The sequence below is a fragment of the Thamnophis elegans genome, chromosome 12 (genome assembly GCF_009769535.1).
Source record: "Thamnophis elegans isolate rThaEle1 chromosome 12, rThaEle1.pri, whole genome shotgun sequence".
In the NCBI taxonomy this organism is placed as follows: Eukaryota; Metazoa; Chordata; class Lepidosauria; order Squamata; family Colubridae; genus Thamnophis; species Thamnophis elegans.
In genome coordinates this window covers 1,310,880-1,331,367 of record NC_045552.1, presented here as the reverse complement: position 1 = coordinate 1,331,367, position 20,488 = coordinate 1,310,880, and the positions used below count along the sequence as shown (strand labels likewise).

Here is a 20,488-nt window from a genome sequence, read left to right as displayed (position 1 = left end):
ATTCCTGGAGTTTTCAACTGGCTGAGGTTTTCAAGATCATCTATACGGGTCCAACGGTGGCTCTTCGCTTAGCTGCCTTCCAACACTGTGTGGCACTGTTTCTTCTGGAAAATTTGGGGAAGAGGGGAGGTGCGGGCCAATCGCCAGGAGATGGTGAATTCTAGTGTGTCTTAGCCATGGAAATCAGTTGGATGACTTGAGACCATCACCAGGAGGCGGGGAGTTCTAGTCCTGCTTTAGCTGTTAAAACCGGCTGGGTGTATTTTGGGCCAATCACTAGGAGACGGGGAGTTCTAGTCCTGCTTAACTCTGGCTGGATGACATTGGACCAATCACCAGGAGACGGTGAATTCTAGTGTGTCTTAGCCATGGAAATCAGTTGGATGACTTGAGACAATCACCAGGAGGCGGGGAGTTCTAGTCCTGCTTTAGCTGTTAAAACCGGCTGGGTGTATTTTGGGCCAATCCCTAGGAGACGGGGAGTTCTAGTCCTGCTTAACTGTGGCTGGATGACATTGGGCCAATCACCAGGAGATGGTGAATTCTAGTGCTGCCTTAGGCGTGAAAGCTCTCTGGGTGATTTGGGGCCAGCCACTCATTCTCAGTCCGGCCCACCTGACGGGGTTGTTGTGAGCAAAAATAGGAGGAGGGGGGAATACTGTACCATGTATGCTGCCTTATAGCAGTGTTTTTCAACCTTGGCAACTTGAAGATGTCCGGACTTCAACTCCCAGAATTCCCCAGCAGTGGTTAGGACAGTGTTTCTCAACCTTGGCAACTTGAAGATGTCTGGACTTCAACTCCCAGAATCCCCCAGCCAGCATTCGCTGGCTGGGGAATTCTGGGAGTTGAAGTCCGGACATCTTCAAGTTGCCAAGGTTGAAAAACACTGCCTTATAGAATAATAGAGGCCAGATAAACATTGAATAAATGCAACAATTTTCATGTCAGCCTCTCCGGAGTCAGGAGCCCCTGGCTGGGCTGCAGCAAGGCTCTGTGGGACTTGGAAGCCCTGTTGCCCCACATCAGAGGGGTTTGCTGGCTCTCTGGCTGGAAGATGCCCCGGCTGCCCCCCACCCTCAACTTCTCAGCCGCGGCTGCCCCGGAGGAAGGACGGGGCCAGCTCGGATTGCCCGGAGAGACCCCCAAAACCCACCCCGGAGTGGAGGGAGGGGTTGGGGTCAGCAGCCCTACGGACTCGCCCCAGCCCTTCTTCCCCAGGCTCGCGACCCCCCGGAACCCCGCAGCCACGACCGTCTGGACGCGGGGGCTGCAGCAGGCGGCAGGGGCGGGCGGGGGGCGTTTTCTGGCGCTGATGCCGCTGCTGATGCTGCGGGCGGCGCATGGGCACTGCCATCCCCTCCTCCTCCTCCTCCTCCTCCATCTCCATTTGCACTGCGCCCGCCGAGCCCAGCCGAGGATCGCTTCTCCGCCGCCGCCGCCGCCGCATCCTCACCCCCCGGTAGGTGGGCGCGCTGCATTCCGGCCGGGGAGCCCTTCCCGGAGGATGCCCGGCTTGGTGGGACCCTCCCCGCCCCTCTCCCTCCCTCCCCCCTCCATCCGCCCGTCCTTCCAGCGGCGGAGATGCTCCTCCGGGCCCCGTCCTTGCGCCTGGCATCCCGCAGCATCCTTGCTTCTGGTCCTACCCCCCCCACCCACACACACACCGCCGTCCCCGCCGGTGCTTGGGACCCCCTTCTCAGCCCTCCCCCGGACGGCCTCGGCCTCCTCCCCGCCGCAGAGCCCGACCTGGACCTGCGACGCGCCCCGCAGCCCGTTTCCCCGACCGCTGAACCGGGATGCTCCGGTCTGCTCGCCCCGTTCCTGCATCCCAAGATGGAAAGGATGCTGTGCTGGCTTAAGGGGGAAGGGGGAATGAATGGGCAGGAGGGATAACGGGGGGGTTATCCCTCCTGCCCATTCATTCCCCCTTCCCTCTTGTCCACCATTCTCCCCCCCCCCCCCGCCTCTTCCTCCATCAGGTGCTGGGAATTCTGGCTTGGCCTCTTAGGGGAGATGCCCCCCCCTTTGGGGGGGCTGGAGCATCGTTGTGCTCCCCCCCCTCCCGCTCTGCCAAGGAGAAAAAGGCTGGCCAGGTTAAAGCGGGGCTTATTCAGCCAGAGGGAGCCCCTGGAGGGGGCAGGACGGGCTTCATGTGGGAGGACTACCTCTCCCATCATCCTCAGCCCGTATTGCTATTGTCCCAGCTGCTAGGAATTCTGGGAGCCGAAGTCCCAGCAGGTCTGGAAAGTGCCAGATTGAGGATGTAAATAGGCGTGTGTGATGCCCGCCTGGCTGGGGGCATTTTTGAAAGGGAACCCCCCCCCCCTCTCCGGGTTTTTTCCGTTCCCAAAGAAGGTTTTGTTTCTTTCATTTCAATTTACTGATTTGAATTATTTTATATTATATTATTTTATTTTGTTTCATTTTATTGCATTTATGTTATTTATTTTATGCTATTTTATTATTTTATTTCCCCCCCTTTCTTATTTTTATGGGGGGGGGGAGGCATATCTCTTTGCAAAAATACAAATGCACCCACCGAAAGCAGACCCCGGGTGCCCCAAAGATCCAGGAATTGGGGGGGGGGGGTTGCCTAACCATGCATCCCTGGGCAGCACCCCTTCTTGGACAACCTGCAAAACAGAGCCAGCTCCCCATCTGGAAGACACCCAGAGACACACAATCACAGCGGCACACATCCACAAGCCATGGCTGTGTTGTTGAAAGCCCAGCTTTGACACATACAATCTTTTGCCAGGCTGTGTATTGATCCACGACCTCTTCGGAAGGGAGAGTGTGTGAGTGTGTGGGTTTTGTGCAGGAAGGAGGAGTGTGTGAGTGTGGGGTTTTCTTAACGGCAGAAAGCCTGGGAATACCAGCCCTGCCGGAATCTGCTCACCGTTAAATGGATCCCAGAGTCCCTTTATGGAGCTTTAATGCTCAGCGAGATTCTGCCCCATTTCGGAGATGGTGCGCATGGGAATCGGGAGGAGAGCGGGATTTCCAGGAGAGTCAAAATGTGATAGTGTGGATTGTGAAGAGGTGACAAGTGGGGCGACTCTCTTGAAGTGGAATGGAGCTGTTGGTTAAAGGAAGGGGGGGAAAGAGATGTTTTTAGTGTGTTCAGTTCTCAGTCTTTTTCAATGGAGAGCTGTGTGTTTTCAACCTTGCTAACTTGAAGACCTGTGGACTTCAAGTCCCAGAGTTCCCCAGGCAGCAATGATGGCCAAGGAATTCTGGGAGTTGGAGTCCACAGATCTCTGAGGTCAATAGCATGAAGACTGGGGAATTCTGGGAGTTGGAGTCCCCAGATCTCCGAGGTCTATAGCATGAAGGCTGGGGAATTCTGGGAGTTGTAGTTCACAGATCTCCGAGGTCTATAGCATGAAGGCTGGGGAATTTTGGGAGTTATAGTCCACAGATCTTTGAGGTCAATAGCATGAAGGCTGGGGAATTCTGGGAGTTGTAGTTCACAGATCTCCGAGGTCTATAGCATGAAGACTGGGGAATTCTGGGAGTTATAGTCCACAGATCTTTGAGGTCAATAGCATGAAGGCTGGGGAATTCTGGGAGTTGTAGTCCCCAGATCTCCAAGGTCTATAGCATGAAGACTGGGGAATTCTGGGAGTTGTAGTCCCCAGATCTCCGAGGTCTATAGCATGAAGGCTGGGGAATTCTGGGAGTTGTAGTTCACAGATCTCCGAGGTCTATAGCATGAAGGCTGGGGAATTCTGGGAGTTATAGTCCACAGATCTTTGAGGTCAATAGCATGAAGGCTGGGGAATTCTGGGAGTTGTAGTTCACAGATCTCCGAGGTCTATAGCATGAAGACTGGGGAATTCTGGGAGTTATAGTCCACAGATCTTTGAGGTCAATAGCATGAAGGCTGGGGAATTCTGGGAGTTGTAGTCCCCAGATCTCCAAGGTCTATAGCATGAAGACTGGGGAATTCTGGGAGTTGTAGTCCCCAGATCTCCAAGGTCTATAGCATGAAGGCTGGGGAATTCTGGGAGTTGAAGTCCCCACATGCTAAATTCAATTGGCACCGTAGTAAAGTGGACTTGACTACTAATATAATAAATTCAGGGGGGCTTATTTTGAGATAAATGAATAGAATATTGATCTCACCCCCTAACAAGACTGAGAGCCTTTCAGACAGATTCTTTTGGCTGCTTTCTATTGGTTTCGTGCCATGTGCGAACCGAGCCTTAAAGTTGGCCCTGGTTTACTGCTTAATTTATATTACAGGAATCGGGCTAATTATGGCTTAGTCAATAAAGCGTAATTAAGCAGGCTTAACCCAATGCATAAAAATGTTTTGTGATTTGATTTCAGATAAAAAAAAAAGGGGGGGATATGCAAAGCTTGAGTAAGTTGACTTCTATAGCTTCTCACGTTCTTTTGTTCATGTTCCACGTTTTCGTCTTTTCATTATTTTTACACATAAATATTTTATATCGCTGTTTTTATGATGTAGTAAGCTGCCCGGAGTCGCTCGACAGTGAGATGAGCAGCGTATAAATTTAACAAATATATAAATTAAATAAATAAATTCGATCAGGGATGGCCAAAAAGTTATCCACAAGGGAAACTTGAGCTCATTCTCTTACATATTTCTATGTTCTGGTTTTTGGAGAGTTACTCCTTTTGTAACCCTTAATTTGTCTTGTCTTGCGGGTGGGATGGGTGTCAGCTTGATTTAGTGGCTAAGGCATCAGCTGGAAACCAGGAGATGGTGAGTTCCAGTTCTGTGCTAGGCATGAAAGCCAGCTGGGTGACTTTGGCCCAGTCACTAGGTGACTGTGAGTTCTAGTTCTTCCTTAGACAAGAAGGCCAGCTGCGTAGCTTAGGGCCAGTCACCAGGAGACAGGGAGTTCTAGTCCCACCTAAGGCGTGAAAGCTGGCTGGATGATTTGGGCCAATCCCCAGGAGAAGGGAAATTAGTGTGTTGCGCTAGGCCCAAAAGACAACTGCGTGACTTTGGGCCAGTTACTAGGAGACTGTGAGTTCTAGTTCTTCTTTAGAGAAGAAGGCCAGCTGGATAGCATAGGGCCAATCGCCAAGAGACAGTGAGTTCTAGTCCCATCTTAGGTTCACCGACAAATGCGCGCTCGACAAAAGCGCGCCAACAAAACCTCTGGGAAAAAACCGCGAGTTCGAAATCGCGCCGACGAATGGGTGCAGAAGCGCGCCGACAACAGCATGCTGACAGAAGTGTGCTCTAACCCTAACCCTAACCCTCACCCTCACCCTCACCCTCACCCTTACCCTTACCCTTACCCTAACCCTTAACTTAACCATAATCGCGCTTCTGTCGGCGCTCTTTTGTCGACGCGCCTTTGTGGGCACGCTGTAGACATTGTGGTTTTATCGCCGCGGATTTGTCGTGTGCACTGTTGTTGGGCGCGCATTTGTTGGGTCACGCCACCTTAGGCATGAAAGCTGGTTAGGCCAGTCCTTTTGTCTCAGCCCAACCCACCTCATAGGGTCGTTGTTATGTGGGGAATAGGAATGGAGTAAGGAGTATTAGGCCTGTTCACCACCTTGAGTTATATATAAAAATAATGAAGGTGGGACAAAAATAAATAAATTCACCCAGAGCGGACCTCCTGGCTCTGGGTTTCCAATTCCTTCGCCATCCCCTGGCTGACTGATTTCTCCTCTCCTGTTGGCAGAGGGAAAAGAGCTTCCCGCCACCATGACCAAAGACGACTCCGCCGAGCTCCCTTCCGAGGAAGACCACCAGGCGCTGGAATTCCAGAGCCCAACCCTGGAGAGGAGGAAGAAGCCCATCGTCCACCCTTCTGCCCCAGCTCCGCTCCCTAAAGATTACGGTGAGCTCATTCCTTTCCACCCTCTTCTTCTTCGGCCTCATCCTCCCCAGTTGACCTGATAAGGCGGCGGTGGGGGGGGTGTCAAACTCAATTTCATTGAGGGCCGCATCAGGGTTGTGTTTAACCTTGGGGGGGGGGCAGGCTGGGCGTAGCCAGGATAGACATGGCTAGCTCAACATCACTTGTGTCGGGGGAATCTGTGGTGGCCAGAGTGCTCTGCCGGAAAAAAACGGGCTCCCGAGTTCCGGTTTAGGCTGTCATGGCCTCCTGCAACCCTCTGCCGGAGAAAAAGCCGAGGTGGCGCGAGTGGTTAGGGGTGCAGTACTGCAGGCTACTTCAGCTGACTGCTATCTGCAGTTCGGCTGTTCAAATCTCACCGGCTCAGGGTTGACTCAGCCTTCCATCCTCCCGAGGTGGGTGAAATGAGGACCCGGATTGTTGTTGGGGGCGATATGCTGACTCTCTGTAAACCGCTTAGAGAGGGCTGAAAGCCATATGAAGCGGTATATAAGTCTAACTGCTATTGCTATTGCTAAAATGGAGCTCGGAAGTCCGTTTTCACCGGCAAAAGCACCATGTGCCAGTCCTTCGAGATCCGGGCCCCGACCCTCAAGTTTGACACCTCCGTGATAAGGTGGTAATGGTGATGGCGATTGGTGGGTCAGATGCCCCATGGACTAGAGGGAGTCCCTGGGACCATTCGAAGTCACAACAGCACCGAAAAAAAAGCAACTAATGACTGTTTTTCCCACAGTCCATTCTGACACACGCAGACGCTCAGGGCTGAACATCATGTTGGCATCCAGAGCGATGTGCGTTGCTCACGGAAAGAGCGAACCGACCTGCTGATTTTAATTTGTCAGCTGCTGAATCAGGTTTCCCTTGGCACACTGGGCAAAAAGAGCCGAGGTGGCGCAGTGGTTAGGGTGCAGCACTGCAGGCCACTTCAGCTGACTGTTATCTGCAGTTCAGCGGTTCAAATCTCACCGGCTCAAGGTTGACTCAGCCTTCCATCCTTCCGAGGTGGGTGAAATGAGGACCCGGATTGTTGTTGGGGGCGATATGCTGACTCTGTAAACCGCTTAGAGAGGGCTGAAAGCCCTATGAAGCGGTATATAAGTCTAAGTCTAACTGAAAGAAATGGTTGTGCTTCAAAATAAAAACATTTTTAAAAACACACACAAAATAGATCCCGCGAGCTTCAAATCTGCCTGCTCGTGAGCCGAGGAGGCCGCTGGCGGAACGCGAGTGATGAATTTAGGAACGGGCAGCTGATTCAGGGACTCCAGTTGATTCGTTCAGAGTACAGAGCCCGGATGAAACGGGGACGGCTGTCCTGCATGAGAACGGGAGGGGAATATGGGACAGGTAGTCCTCGGCTAAGGACCTCAGTTGAGTCCAACCTTTCCACCGCTTGGGAAGGAAGTGGTTAAACGAGTTTTGTCCCCATTTTATGGCCCCTTTTTTTACCGCAGTTGTTAAGTGAATCATTTGGTCATTAAGCAAGTCCAGCTTTTCCCCATTGGTTTTGCTCATCAGAAGCTGGCCGGGAAGGTCCGCCATGACCAAGGGCAGCCATTGTAAAGGCATGCCAGTTGTTGGATGCCCAAATTTTGATCACGTGACCATAGGGATGTTACAATGGTCGTTAAGTGTGAAAAACGGCCATAAGTCATTTTTTTTTCCGTGGTCATAAGCCGAGGTGTATCTGTATTAGGTCTCGAGTGAGAGTCTCTTTCAGGGCCGGCTGGGGAATTCTGGGAGTTGAAGTCCACACATCTTAAAATTGTAAGTTTAAGTAAGTTTGGTTTTATTTATAGGCCGGCCAATCCCGAAGGACTCCGGGCGGCTTACAGAAGGGAAGAGAAAGAAAATAAAAGAAAGCGAAAATAAAATAAGACAAGTTAAAACGACACAAATACATTCATTTCAATCGGGGCTGGACCTCAACAATGAGGTCAACAGCCCCAGGCCTGCCGGAAAAGCCAGGTTTTCACAGCTTTCCTGAAGGCCATGAGAGTGGGTGAGGTCCGGATTGCTGGGGGTAGCTCGTTCCAAAGGGTCGGGGCAGCCACAGAGAAGGCTCTCCTCCGGGGAGCCGCCAGCCAACATTTTCTGGCTGACGGCATCTGAAGGAGGCCCAATCTGTGGGATCTCACCGGCCGCTGGTGGCAGTAGGCGGTCTCGCAGGTATGCTGGTCCTGAGCCATGTAGGGCTTTAAAGGTAATAACCAACACCTTGAATTGCGTCCAGAGACCAATGGGTAGCCAGTGCAGCTCACGGAGGATAGGTGTAACATGGGTGTACCTAGGTACACCCCATATCGCTCGCGCGGCTGCATTCTGGACTAGTTGCAGTCTCCGAACACGTTTCAAGGGTAGCCCCATGTAGAGCGCATAAATCCCCAAGCTCGGAGACCCCCTGCTCTAACCATTGGTGCCTTTGAAACCAACGGTGGGGGTGACATCCTTTCCCTCTCCCCTCCTCCCCTCTGCAGCTTTCACTTTCTTTGATCCCAACGATCCCGCTTGCCAAGAAATCCTCTACGATCCCATCACCACCGTCCCGGAGCTGTTCGCCATCATCCGCCAGTGGGTTCCCCAGGTGCAGCACAAGATTGACATGATCGGCAACGAGGTGAGCAGGTGCTGGGCAGATCCCCCAGGACGGCCGTGGGTTAAGTGGTGAAAGCACCGGGCTAGGAACCAGGAGACTGGAAGTTCTAGTCCCGCCTTCGACATGAAAGCCAGCTGGGTGACTTTGGGCCCATCACCAGGTGACAATGAGTTCTAGTCCTGCCATAGACATGAAAGGAGGTGGCTGAGTGACTCTGGGCCAATCACCAGGAGGCTGGGAGTTCTAATCCCGCTTTAGGCATGAAAGCCAACTGGGTGATTTTCGGACAATCACCAGGAGATAATGAGTTCTAGTTCCACCTTCAGCATGAAAGCTGGCTAGGTGATTTTGGGCCATTCATCAGGAAACTGGGCACTCTAGTCCCACCATGGGCATGAAAGTTTGAATTCGCTTAATGATTCCTTGATGAAAATGGTCATGAAATTGATCCCATATCACGACGACTCGCTTAGTAACCAAAATCCTGGGTCCCATTGTGGTTGTAAGTTGAGGACTACCAGTAGTCTCTTTCTTGTTCTTCTGTCCACTTCAGATCCTGAAGCGTGGATGCCACGTTGATGACCGGGATGGGCTGACAGATATGACCCTCCTGCATTACGCGTGCAAAGCCGGCGCACACGGTGTGGGTAAGGCACAAGATCCTGAAATTCATATTTATTTACATATTAAATTTATTTGGTGGCCATCTTGCCCCCGAGGCGACTTTGGGCAGCTTACGACATTAAAAGCTATGAAATCAGAAAATACGCAAATTTCTAAAGATGATAAAAAAGAAGGATTTGTGCTTTTAGATGCACTAAGCTTAGACTTGTTCTGAGTTACCCAAAACACACATTTCCTGAGCCCCTTCTTGACAAACCTCTCCTTTTATAAGAAAGGAAATTTAGATTGCAATGATCTTGTGTCCTTTATTTCAGAAAGCTGTCCTTGATTAGAATATATCACTTTTCATTTTTGATTTCATGTTTTACTTCATTTTCACTTAATTTTACTATATTATTTTTTGTTTTATTTTTTAATTTTATTTTTTGTGTTATTTTTTAATTTATTTTATTTTTTAATTTTTATTCTTTATTCTTTATTATTTTATTTTATTTTATTATTTTATTTTATTATTTATTTTATTTTATTATTTTATTTTATTATTTTATTATTTTATTTTATTATTTTATTTTATTATTTTATTTTATTTTATTATTTTATTATTTTATTTTATTATTTTATTTTATTTTAATTGTTTTTTATTATTTTATTATTTTATTATTATTTTTTTTATTTTTTTTTATTTTTTATTTTTTATTTTTTATTATTTTTTATTTTTTATTTTTATTTGTTTTTTGTTTTTTGTTTTTTGTTTGTTTTTTATTTTTTATTTTTTATTTGTTTTTTATTTGTTTTTTATTTTTTATTTGTTTTTATTTGTTTTTTATTTTTTATTTGTTTTTTATTTGTTTTTTATTTTTTATTTTATTCTTTATTTTTATTTGTTTTTTATTTATTATTATTATTTTTTATTTATTTTATTTTATTGCCCTCCCTGCCCATCTCACCTACAGGTGACCTATGGGGTCAGTTTCCTCTGGGGAGGCTTTTGAGGGAGCTCACCTGTGCTTTTCCTCATCCCAGGTGATCCCGCCGCCGCCGTGCGTCTCTCTAACCAGCTGCTGGCTCTGGAGGCAGACGTGACGCTGCGCAGCCGCTGGACCAACATGAATGCTCTCCATTACGCAGCTTACTTTGACGTCCCCGAACTCATCCGGATCCTCCTCAAGGCCTCCAAGCCGAAAGGTCTGTTTGCATGAAGGAGGTGGGACACGTTGCCAAAAGGAGCTGGCATTTTCACGGAAGCTTGCTTCAATCGCCATTTTTAAGTCAGCCAATTAATGGCTTAGGACAGTATATGGCAACCTTGGGAATTTGAAGAGGGGTAGACTTCAACTCCCAGAAATCCCCAACCTTCCTCAAGTACAATAGCACGCCGGCTGGGGAATTCTGGGAGTTGAAATCCTCATGGCTGACAATTCACTAGCTTGCAGGCTGGGGAATTCTGATTCCTGGTTGCTAACCTGTGGGAAAGTGTTCCCGGTAACCAGCGGCTCCTCTCCCGGGATCCCTCCACTCCGTGGAAACCTTCCATGTCAGAGGGAAGGGACTCTCTGCTAATCTCTGCGGCCTTTGAGACTCAGTAGATACTCTCGAGTTTTCCTCCTGAAATGCAAGAAATGGCAAAAGGGTTGGGAGATTTTGAAGTGTTGGTGTGGCGCATACAGCAGAGAGGCTGAAATGTTGGTCAAATGTGGAGAGCCAGCCACATTGTCTGGGAGTCATCGCGGAAACCAGAGCACACCAATTTGTGCTAGTGACAACAGCACATTGGGAGATCTGTGGCACTGCTCCCCCTCTCAGCTTTCCTTCTAAGCCAGAGTTGCTCGACCAAGATGGATGGACTTCAACTCCCAGAATTCCCCAGCCCAACAGGAGGGCAGGGCGGTGGTTCCACTCCTCTTCAAATAGAATAGCAAGCTGGTTAGGGAATCCTGGGAGTTGAAGTCCTCACATCTTCAAGTTACCAAGCATGGCTGACTGGGGAATCCTGGGAGTTGAAGTCCACCTGTCTTAAAATTCTGTAGCCTGTTAACTGGGGGATTCTGGGAGTTGAAGTCCACACGATTTAAAGTTCCCTAGCATACTAGCAATGGTTGCTTGTATCTGCTGAAGAGCTCCAAGGCCGGGGACTATTCAGAGTGGAATATTTTGCAAATGCAGCCTAAAATAATTCAGAATCTCGACTGAGTCTGTCTTGCTTTTTTTTCCCCTGAAGTTCTCAACTCGACGTGCAATGATTTCAACCACGGAACCGCCTTACACATCGCTGCTTCAAATCTCTGTTTGGGGGCTGTGAAGTGTCTTCTGGAACATGGGGCGAACCCCGCTGTCAGGGTGAGGAAAAATGTGGCGGCACAGACTGAGAATAAGGGTTAGACCAGGGGTGACCAAACTTGGGAACTTTAAGACGTGTGGACTTCAACACCCAGAATTCCACAGCCGGCCAGCTGGGGAATTCTGGGAGTTGAAGTCCACACGTCTTAAAGTTCCCAAGTTTGGAGAAACTTGGGTTAAGCCCACATTCTCAGAAACATGGATCCAATGCCCTCAAAATATTCTCTTTTATTATCCTAAACTTTTATTCATTAAACCTGAAACTCAAGTCAACTGAACATTCAAAAATGCATCACAAACACCATTGACTGGTGCTAATGGTTGATAGGAGTTGCTGCCAGTATCCTAGGTATCAACCAAGTACCTTCTTAAGATATATGATGTTTCAAGAAGCACAGTCTTTTGCAGTTCCGCTGGTGTTATTGCAGGAAGCTGCAATTTCTTTACACGTTTTATAAAATCCTTGGACAGGGTGCCAAGTGCCCCGATGACAGTGGGCATCACTGCCACATGTTTCATCCATAATTGCGTAGTTTCGCAATATTTCATGATTTTTTTCCCCAGTTCTTTTTCTTTGACTCTGGCGTCTCCTAGTACAGAGTCATCAATAAACTGTACGTTTCGGTTTTGTGATATTTGGCATGTTGTGTTCCAAATGATGATCCGGTCTGTATTCGAAAGTGTTGCTGTTGTTATTCAGTGCAATTAGATCTTCTCTTAATTGCGATCCGTTCGCTTTATAAAGCACATGGGGGACTTTTGACTACTAACCCCTCTAGACAGTTGCCAGAATGATGCTCACGTACAAAAACGTGTCAAACCAGATGCAAAAATTAGATTTTGAAGATGCCATATAAATAGCCCAGCCTGTTAATCAGGAGACTTGGTGAAGGACAGCACCTCCAGGCGATGCTGCTGTATGTGACATTAGCAGGCAGAAAACGGTTGTCACCACGATACAGAGAAAATGCTGAGACCTTGGAAAGAGTGCAGAGAAGAGCAACAAAGAGGATGAGGGGACTGGAGGCTAAAACATATGAGGGACGGTTGCAGGAACTGGGGATATGTCAAGTTTAATGAAAAGAAGGACCAGGGGAGACATGATAGCAGTCTTCCAATATCTCAGGGGTTGCCACAAAGAAGAGGGAGTCAAGCTATTCTCCAAGGCACCTGAAGGCAGGACAAGAAGCAATGGGTGGAAACTAATCAAGGAGAGAAGCAACCTAGAACTAAGGACAATGAGGACAATTAACCCGTGGAACTTCTGGCCTCCAGAGGTTGTCACTGGAGGCTTTTTAAGAAGAGATTGGACAGCCATTTGTCTGAATTGGTGTAGGACCTCCCGGTAGATGACCTCTTAAGTTGCCTTCTGACTCTGTTATTCTTCATTGGAAGCACCCAACTTTCCTTGGCGTTTCAGTAAGGCCCATGCAATGAGAAAGAGGTCTGGTGAGACCCCCCCCTCAGCCTTACAAAGAGGGCCTTCGATGCAGTTGGTGGAAATACCAATAGCAGTTTGACTTATATACCGCTTCATAGGGCTTTCAGCCCTCTCTAAGCGGTTTATAGAGTCAGCATATCGCCCCCAACAACAATCCGGGTCCTCATTTTACCCACCTCGGAAGGATGGAAGGCTGAGTCAACCTTGAGCCGGTGAGATTAGAACCGCCGAACTGCAGATAGCAGTCAGCTGAAGTGGCCTGCAGTGCTGCACCCTAACCACTGCGCCACCTCGGCTCTGCATTGTCCTCGGATGGGAAAAATCTCTATTGTCCCCCTCATCTCTCTCTCTCTCAACAGAACAGCAAAGGCCAGGTCCCGGCTGACGTCGTGCCAGATCCCATGGACATGACGCTGGACAAGGCCGAGGCCGCCATGATCGCCAAGGAGCTGAAGCAGCTGCTGCTGGACGCCGTGCCTTTGAGTTGCAGCCTGCCCAAGGTCACCCTGCCCAACTACGACAACATTCCCGGGAATCTCATGCTTCTCTCTCTCGGCCTGAAGCTGGGCGACCGCGTTCTGGTGGACGGGCAGAAGGTAAGGAAGATACAGGTGAACTGGGGGTGGGGGGAGAGGTTTGCCCCCTGATCTCTTTCGGGCTCATTGGAACGGCCTGTTTTTCCATCTGTTCCCGCCTAAGGATAGCAAACTCCATCGCGGAGGCTGTCAGCCCCTCGAGGGAATCTGCAAGAATTGCATTCTTGTTGTTGTAGGGCAGTGTTTCTCAACCTTGGCCACTTGAAGATGTCCGGACTTCAACTCCCAGAATTCCCCAGCCAGCGTTCGCTGGCTAGGGAATTCTGGGAGTTGAAGTCCGGACATCTTCAAGTTGCCAAGGTTGAGAAACACTGTCCTAACCACTGCTGGGGAATTCTGGGAGTTGAAGTCCGGACATCTTCAAGTGGCCAAGGTTGAGAAACACTGTCGTAGGGTATGGTTACAGAATCCTGAAAGCCGGCCACATTTTTCCCTCCGTCCTCTCTTATACCGAAGAGAATCAAGGCAGGACTGTCTTGAGTTTCTTCCTCACCTTTTCCCGCTGTCCTGGCACAGAATTATATTTTCAGTTAAGAGCTTCTGTTTACCTTTCTCAAGGCTAAGTCTGCGGTAATCTACAAATGTGTAGCCAAAGATAACCAACAGTTCCCGAGATTAGATTTGGTGGGAAGGAAGAAAGGGAGGGAGGGAGGGAGGGACACCTGTACGCAGACCAAATGCACCACCACTTCTGCAGCACCCATGAAAATTTGGGAAACTGCATAGGGACTTAATATGGGAAGTGCTCCTAGATCAGTGTTTCTCAACCTTGGCAACTTGAAGATGTCCGGACTTCAACTCCCAGAATTCCCCAGCCAGCGAATGCTGCTGGGGTATTCTGGGAGTTGAAGTCCGGACATCTTCAAGTTGCCAAGGTTGAGAAACACTGTCCTAGATCATCTATCCAAGATTGTTTGCAACCTGTATAGCTCTTGGGGAGGGACTACACATTACACTGCCATCCGAACATCCACCTGCGCCAGTTAGCTACCTCTGCAGGCCGCTGCTTCCCCAGCTGGATCACCCTTGTTGAATTAAATGAAATTAAATGAAAATTAAATGAAATAAATGAAAATGAAAATGAAATGAATTAGGTCTCAGAAGGATCCCTAAAGTGTCCCATTAGATTCCCAGCTCAGATTACATCTGTATCCAGAGAGGTGAAGCACGGGTAATTTTCCGTTCTCCGAGCGCCGTCGATCCTGTCATGCCTCCTCCGGGTTCCGTCCACCAGCCAATGCCACCTGGCTACCACCCGGGGGAGGGCCTTCTCTGTGGCAGCTCCGGCCCTTTGGAACGAACTCCCCGCGGAGATTCGGACCCTCACCTCTCTCCAGGCCTTCCGAAAAGCCGTCAAAACCTGGCTGTGCCGGCAGGCCTGGGGGTGATGAGTTCCCTCCCCTCTCGACATGTATGGCTGTGTGATTCTTGTTTATTTTAATCACGTGTATTGTGTTTTATGTTCCCTTTTTCCCCCTTTGAGTTGTTCGCCGCCCTGAGTCCCTCCCGGAGAAGGGCGGCATACAAATAAACTAAATCTTAAATCTTAATCTTGTGCCCCCTACAGGTGGGCACCTTGCGTTTCTGTGGCACGACCGAGTTTGCCAGCGGCCAGTGGGTTGGCGTAGAGCTGGACAAGCCTGACGGGAAGAACGATGGCAGCGTGGGTGGCATCCGCTACTTCATTTGCCCACCAAAGCATGGTGAGTATTAATCAGGGCTGGGCGCACAACCGACAAAGAATTAATTCCCCTTCTGTCAAATTCGGATTATGCCAAATGTTGGAGAAGGAGAAAGTTGTCCGTGGTGGAATTATTGCCAGGGTTATTAATCTGGGCCTCTCGTTTTTCTTCTCTTCTTTTGTCAATTTTAATTGGGTTTGGGATATTCTATTTAATTTTTTTTTTTAACTTTTGTATTACGTCTTTCTTTTAATGTTGTACGCCGCCCTGAGTCCTTGGGAGAAGGGCGACGTATAAATCTAATAAACCTAAACCTAAACCTCTCTTGCCTTCCCAGGGCTGTTTGCTTCGGTGTCCAAGATCTCCAAAGCAGCTGACCAAACCCCGTCGGTCACCTCCACCCCACGGACCCCCCGCATGGATTTTTCCCGCATGACAGCCAAAGGGCGCAAGGAGAAGGACAAGGACCGGAAAGGTGCTCTTTTGAGAGGGGGCTGCAGAAGCCCCCCACCCCACTTTCCCCCTGGCAGCTCGCAGAGCCCGGAGAATAGCTTCTTCGCTCCGATTTGACTCAACTGCTCAGGTCTTGGGGAATCAATGTTGGAGGGGGCGGCCCATAGGAGGCGGAAGGAGGAGAAGGAGAATATTAAGGAGAAGAGCCATTTCTTCCCTCTTTGGGGGAGAGCAAAGGGGTACAGAAGAGCACAAACAGGTGGGAAGGGGCTATGAAAGAGGGTTGGCAGAGGAGGAGAAGCACCAGCACTGGACATATAGGTTGAATTTTGGGGTCCCGGGGTGCTCTCTGAGCTTGGTTTTTTCCTTGCAGGCGTTTCATGACCCAACTAGGTGACATCATCAGTGCTGGTGAATGTGGGGGAACCCGTCCCCTCCAGCAGTCAGCACTTAGATAAGCAGGGATTAACACCAGACAAACAATCAAGGAGAAAACAACACCCAGTAACACTGGCAAAGAAGGCAACTATATAAACAGGATACAAACTCCATCCTCCCTTACTCTGATGAAGTTACCTAGATGGGCAATGGAATGTCTGCAAGGGAACAGCCAGCTTCAGAGAGCACTAAGGACCCCACACTCCCCTTCCTCCTCCTCCTCCTCCTTCTCCTCCTCCTCCTCCTCCTCCTCCTCCTCCTCCTCCTCCTCCTCCTCCTCCTCTTTTCCACTCTGCAAACTCCTTCCCTTCTAGCACCAATGGTCTTATAGCAATAGCAATAGCAGTTAGACTTATATACCGCTTCATGGGGCTTTCAGCCCTCTCTAAGCGGTTTACAGAGTCAGCATATCGCCCCCAACAACAATCCGGGTCTTACCCACCTCGGAAGGATGGAAGGCTGAGTCAACCTTGAGCCGGTGAGATTTGAACAGCCGAACTGCAGAACCGCAGTCAGCTGAAGTAGCCTGCAGTGCTGCATTTAACCACTGCGCCACCTCGGCGCTACCTAGTTGGGTAATGAAACATCTGCAAGCAAAGCCCCCCCCCCCCAAGCTCAGAGAGCACCAAGGACCCCAAACCCCTGGGCTGCTACAGGAGGGTCACGCAAAATATGTCCTCCTTATTCCTCTCTCTTCTCCTTTAGCTCTCAGGAAAAAATCCTTATCCGTTGGCAGCCTGGACCGCGAAGGATTGAAGATCGACATTGGGGACCAGGTCCTGGTGGCAGGACAGAAGCAAGGGGTCATTCGTTTCTATGGGAAGACCGATTTTGCCCCAGGTGAGGCAGGCGGGGTGGAGGTTGGATGGGGAGACCCCGGCGGAAGGGGTGGGGGGCTGAGATAGCGGACCTCAACTTTTTGTGCCCCTCGTTAGGACCGCACGGAAGGTACAACATAAATCACAAGTAGTGCAAATACTGCGATCATGTTTACGCCGCTCTCTATCCTCCGTCTGCCTCCTTCTAGGCTTCTGGTTCGGAATCGAGCTCGACAAACCGACGGGGAAACACGATGGCTCTGTTTTTGGGGTTCGCTACTTCACCTGCACCCCGAAGCACGGCGTCTTTGCCCCTCCGTCCAGGGTCCAGAGGTAGGCTGGCAGTTTGGATGCTGGGAAGTGAGACTTGGGCCTCATGGAATCCTGGGTAGGGCTGGAAGGGGACCTTGGAGGTCTTCTAGTCCAACCCCCGGCTCTATGCCCGGGGGGGGGGGTTTCCAACCTTGGCCCCCTTGAAGACCCCTGGACTTCAACTCCCAGAATCCCCCCAGCCAGCCACGTGACCGTGGAGATGGTGCGACCCCGTCGTAAGCGTGAAAAACGGTCCTCGGTCCCTTGTTTTCAGCGCCATTGTCACTTCAAACGGTCACTAAGTGAATGCATTGTAAGCCAAGGACTCCCAATTAAATGAATGGCAATTCCGTCTCTTCCAGAATCGGCGGTCCGAAAGACCCCCAAGATGGCTCTTCCGGGAAAAAGGTCCATCAAGTCACCAGTAGGTATACCCCGGATTTCACTCGACACTACTTTTTTTTGGGGGGGGGAACGGAAGTGTTCTGGGAAAGCGACATTGGGGGAATTTGCTGGGAACCCACACAGCTGGATTTCCGGCGGGCCTCTGCTGATTTCTACACAAAGGCTGTACAGTATGGGCTTTGTAGTACGTGCGATACAGAATAGCAGTAGCAATTGCATTTAGACTTATATAGCGCTTCAGAGTTCTTTTCCAACCCTGTCTAAGCGGTTTACAGAGTCAGCCTCTTGCTCCCCCCCAACCATCTGGGTCCTTGTTTTACCCACCTTGGAAGGACGGAAGGCTGAGTCAACCTTGAGCTGGTGGGATTTGAACTGAAGTAGCCTGCGGTACTGCACTCTAACCACTGCGCCACCTCGACTCTCTAAAAGCAGTGGTCTCCAACCTTGGCAACTTTAAGACCTGTGGACTTCAACTCCCAGAGTTCCTCAGCCAGCAAAGCTTTTGAACTTTTATTCTTTAGAGCAGTGTTTCTCAACCTTGGCAACTTGAAGATGTCCGGACTTCAACTCCCAGAATTCCCCAGCCAGCATTCGCTGGCTGGGGGATTCTGGGAGTTGAAGTCCGGACATCTTCAAGTTGCCAAGGTTGAGAAACACTGCTCTAAAGAATAAAATACTTTATTTGGCCAAGCGTGACAATTTATTTGGCCAAGCACTCAGCAGACATGCAAAACAACGAAGTAATTTCCATCATATATTGAAATAACAATAATCATAAGAATGATATCAATAAGAGAAGGTGGTGGAGCAGACGAGAAGGATAAAATTAATACAGCCATACTACATGGGTAAATATACTTAAGAAATAGCCCATCCTGTAGCACGGGCTAACTAACATGGGCTTTCTCGTACTGTGAATCTGCCCTTTTTTTCAAATTTATTGTTAGTAATTTGCCCTAAGCGTTAACCTTAAAGAAAACCCTCCCTTTTTAGTAACCAGGAATGGTAGAAAAGCATTCGGTGTACTCTCGGTAAATGTTTCAAAGACGAGAAAACCCATTGTCAGTTAGCCAGTACAATGGTACTACAGAAAAAACCACATTTCAAATATTGCAAAGTCCAAATTGTGTAGCCCTCGACGTCTTCTCCTTGCAGGAGCAAAGATCCAGGAGCCGAGGGTTTTTTTCCCAACTGATTCCTTTCTCAGTTTTTAAAAATAATAACAATAATGATGACATGTTGAGGTCCAGCCCTGCTCAGATCGAATGCATGTTGTGATTTTAAATCTGTCGTTCCTTTTATTTTTTTATTATTTCTTTTCCTCTTCTTTCTGTAAGCCGCCCGGAGCCCTTCAGGATTGGGCGGCCTATAAATGTTATTAATCAATAAACAAACGAATAAATAAATAAATAAATAATTTTCCCCCACTCTCTTGTAGTTTCACAGCCAAAGCGCAATTTTACTACAGTCAGATCTCCAAAAGACATCACATCGGAAAATTCCATCTCTAGGTAAGAGCGACTGGGATCGGGCCGTTCTCCGAAGCCACCCGGAATCCCCAACCGTAGCTTTGCTGGCTGGGGGAATTCTGGGAGTTGAAGTCCACCCATCTTAAAAGGGGCCCAAGTTAGAGAGCCATGGTTGTAAATCCATGCCTCTTGCAAATAGCTGTGGGGAGGGTTGGGAAATATGATCCCAGAGCCCTGAAAGAAGAATAGCAATAGCAGTTAGACTTATATACAACTTCATAGGGCTTTCAGCCCTCTCTAAGCGGTTTACAGAGTCAGCATATTGCCCCCACAGTCTGAGTCCTCATTTCACCCAGATAGATAGATAGATGATAGATAGATAGATAGATAGATAGATAGATAGATAGATAGATAGATAGACAGACAGACAGACAGACAGACAGAATGGATGGAGAGATAGATGATAGATAGATAGATAGACAGACAGACAGACAGATAGATAGATAGACAGATAGATAGACAGACAGATAGCAATAGCAGTAGCAGTTAGACTTATATACCGCTTCATAGGGCTTTCAGCCCTCTCTAAGCGGTTTACAGAGTCAGCATATTGCCCCCACAGTCTGGGTCCTCATTTCACCCAGATAGATAGATAGATGATAGATAGATAGATAGATAGATAGATAGATAGATAGATAGATAGATAGATAGACAGACAGACAGACAGACAGACAGACAGACAGACAGACAGATGATAGATAGATAGATAGACAGACAGACAGACAGACAGACAGACAGATAGATAGATAGATAGATAGATAGACAGATAGATAGACAGACAGATAGCAATAGCAGTAGCAGTTAGACTTATATACCGCTTCCTAGGGCTTTCAGCCCTCTCTAAGCGGTTTACAGAGTCAGCATATTGCCCCCAACAACAATCCGGGTCCTCATTTCACCCACCTCGGAAGGATGGAAGGCTGAGTCAACCCTGAGCCGGTGAGATTTGAACAGCCGAACTGCAGAACTGCAGTCAGCAGAGGTAGCCTGCAGTGCTGCATTTAACCACTGCGCCACCTCGGCTCTTTCCAGCTTTCTTCCCCGCCACCCTTGAAGTCAACCGCGCTTTTTTCCTCCCGCAGGATCCTGTTCTGTTGCTGGTTCCCGTGGATGCTGCGTGCGGAAATGCAGCCGTAGAGTTTCACCCCCTCCTGCGCCCTCCTCTTCCTCCGCTCTTCCTCCGCTCTTCCTCCGCTCTCCACGTAATCAAAGACTGCTCTTCGGATCTGTCGCTCACCTCCTCTCCTGCTCCCCACCTCCACCACCATCCTAGTGAACCCAGTGCCTTGCTAGATCACATGACCACCCTAGTAGATCGTGAGAAACGCTAAACCCCCTCCCCCCCCGTTTGTCCCCCCGTTTTTCTGAGCTGTGGCACCACTGGTCTCTTCTAGCACTT

The 20,488-nt window shown here is 49.1% G+C and overlaps 1 protein-coding gene across 1 annotated transcript; it reads left to right on the top strand.

Moving 5' to 3' along the window:
• Nucleotides 1-5,721: 5,721 nt before the first annotated feature.
• CLIP3 (CAP-Gly domain containing linker protein 3) lies at nt 5,722-20,226 on the top strand. The gene is made up of 13 exons (XM_032227644.1): nt 5,722-5,837; nt 8,336-8,475; nt 9,008-9,101; nt 10,102-10,263; nt 11,297-11,415; nt 13,216-13,452; nt 15,020-15,155; nt 15,472-15,609; nt 16,731-16,865; nt 17,053-17,176; nt 17,518-17,579; nt 18,999-19,071; nt 20,172-20,226. The coding sequence occupies exons 2-13, from the start codon at nt 8,461-8,463 to the stop codon at nt 20,224-20,226; spliced, it is 1,350 nt and encodes a 449-aa protein (XP_032083535.1). The 5' UTR covers nt 5,722-5,837; nt 8,336-8,460.
• The last annotated feature ends 262 nt before the right edge of the window (nt 20,227-20,488 follow it).

Coding starts and splice junctions, on each gene's coding strand:
- CLIP3 (XM_032227644.1), top strand. Junction 10,264..11,296: donor CAAGGCCTCCAAGCCGAAAG/GTCTGTTTGCAT, acceptor TTTCCCCTGAAG/TTCTCAACTCGACGTGCAAT. Junction 15,156..15,471: donor CATTTGCCCACCAAAGCATG/GTGAGTATTAAT, acceptor TTGCCTTCCCAG/GGCTGTTTGCTTCGGTGTCC.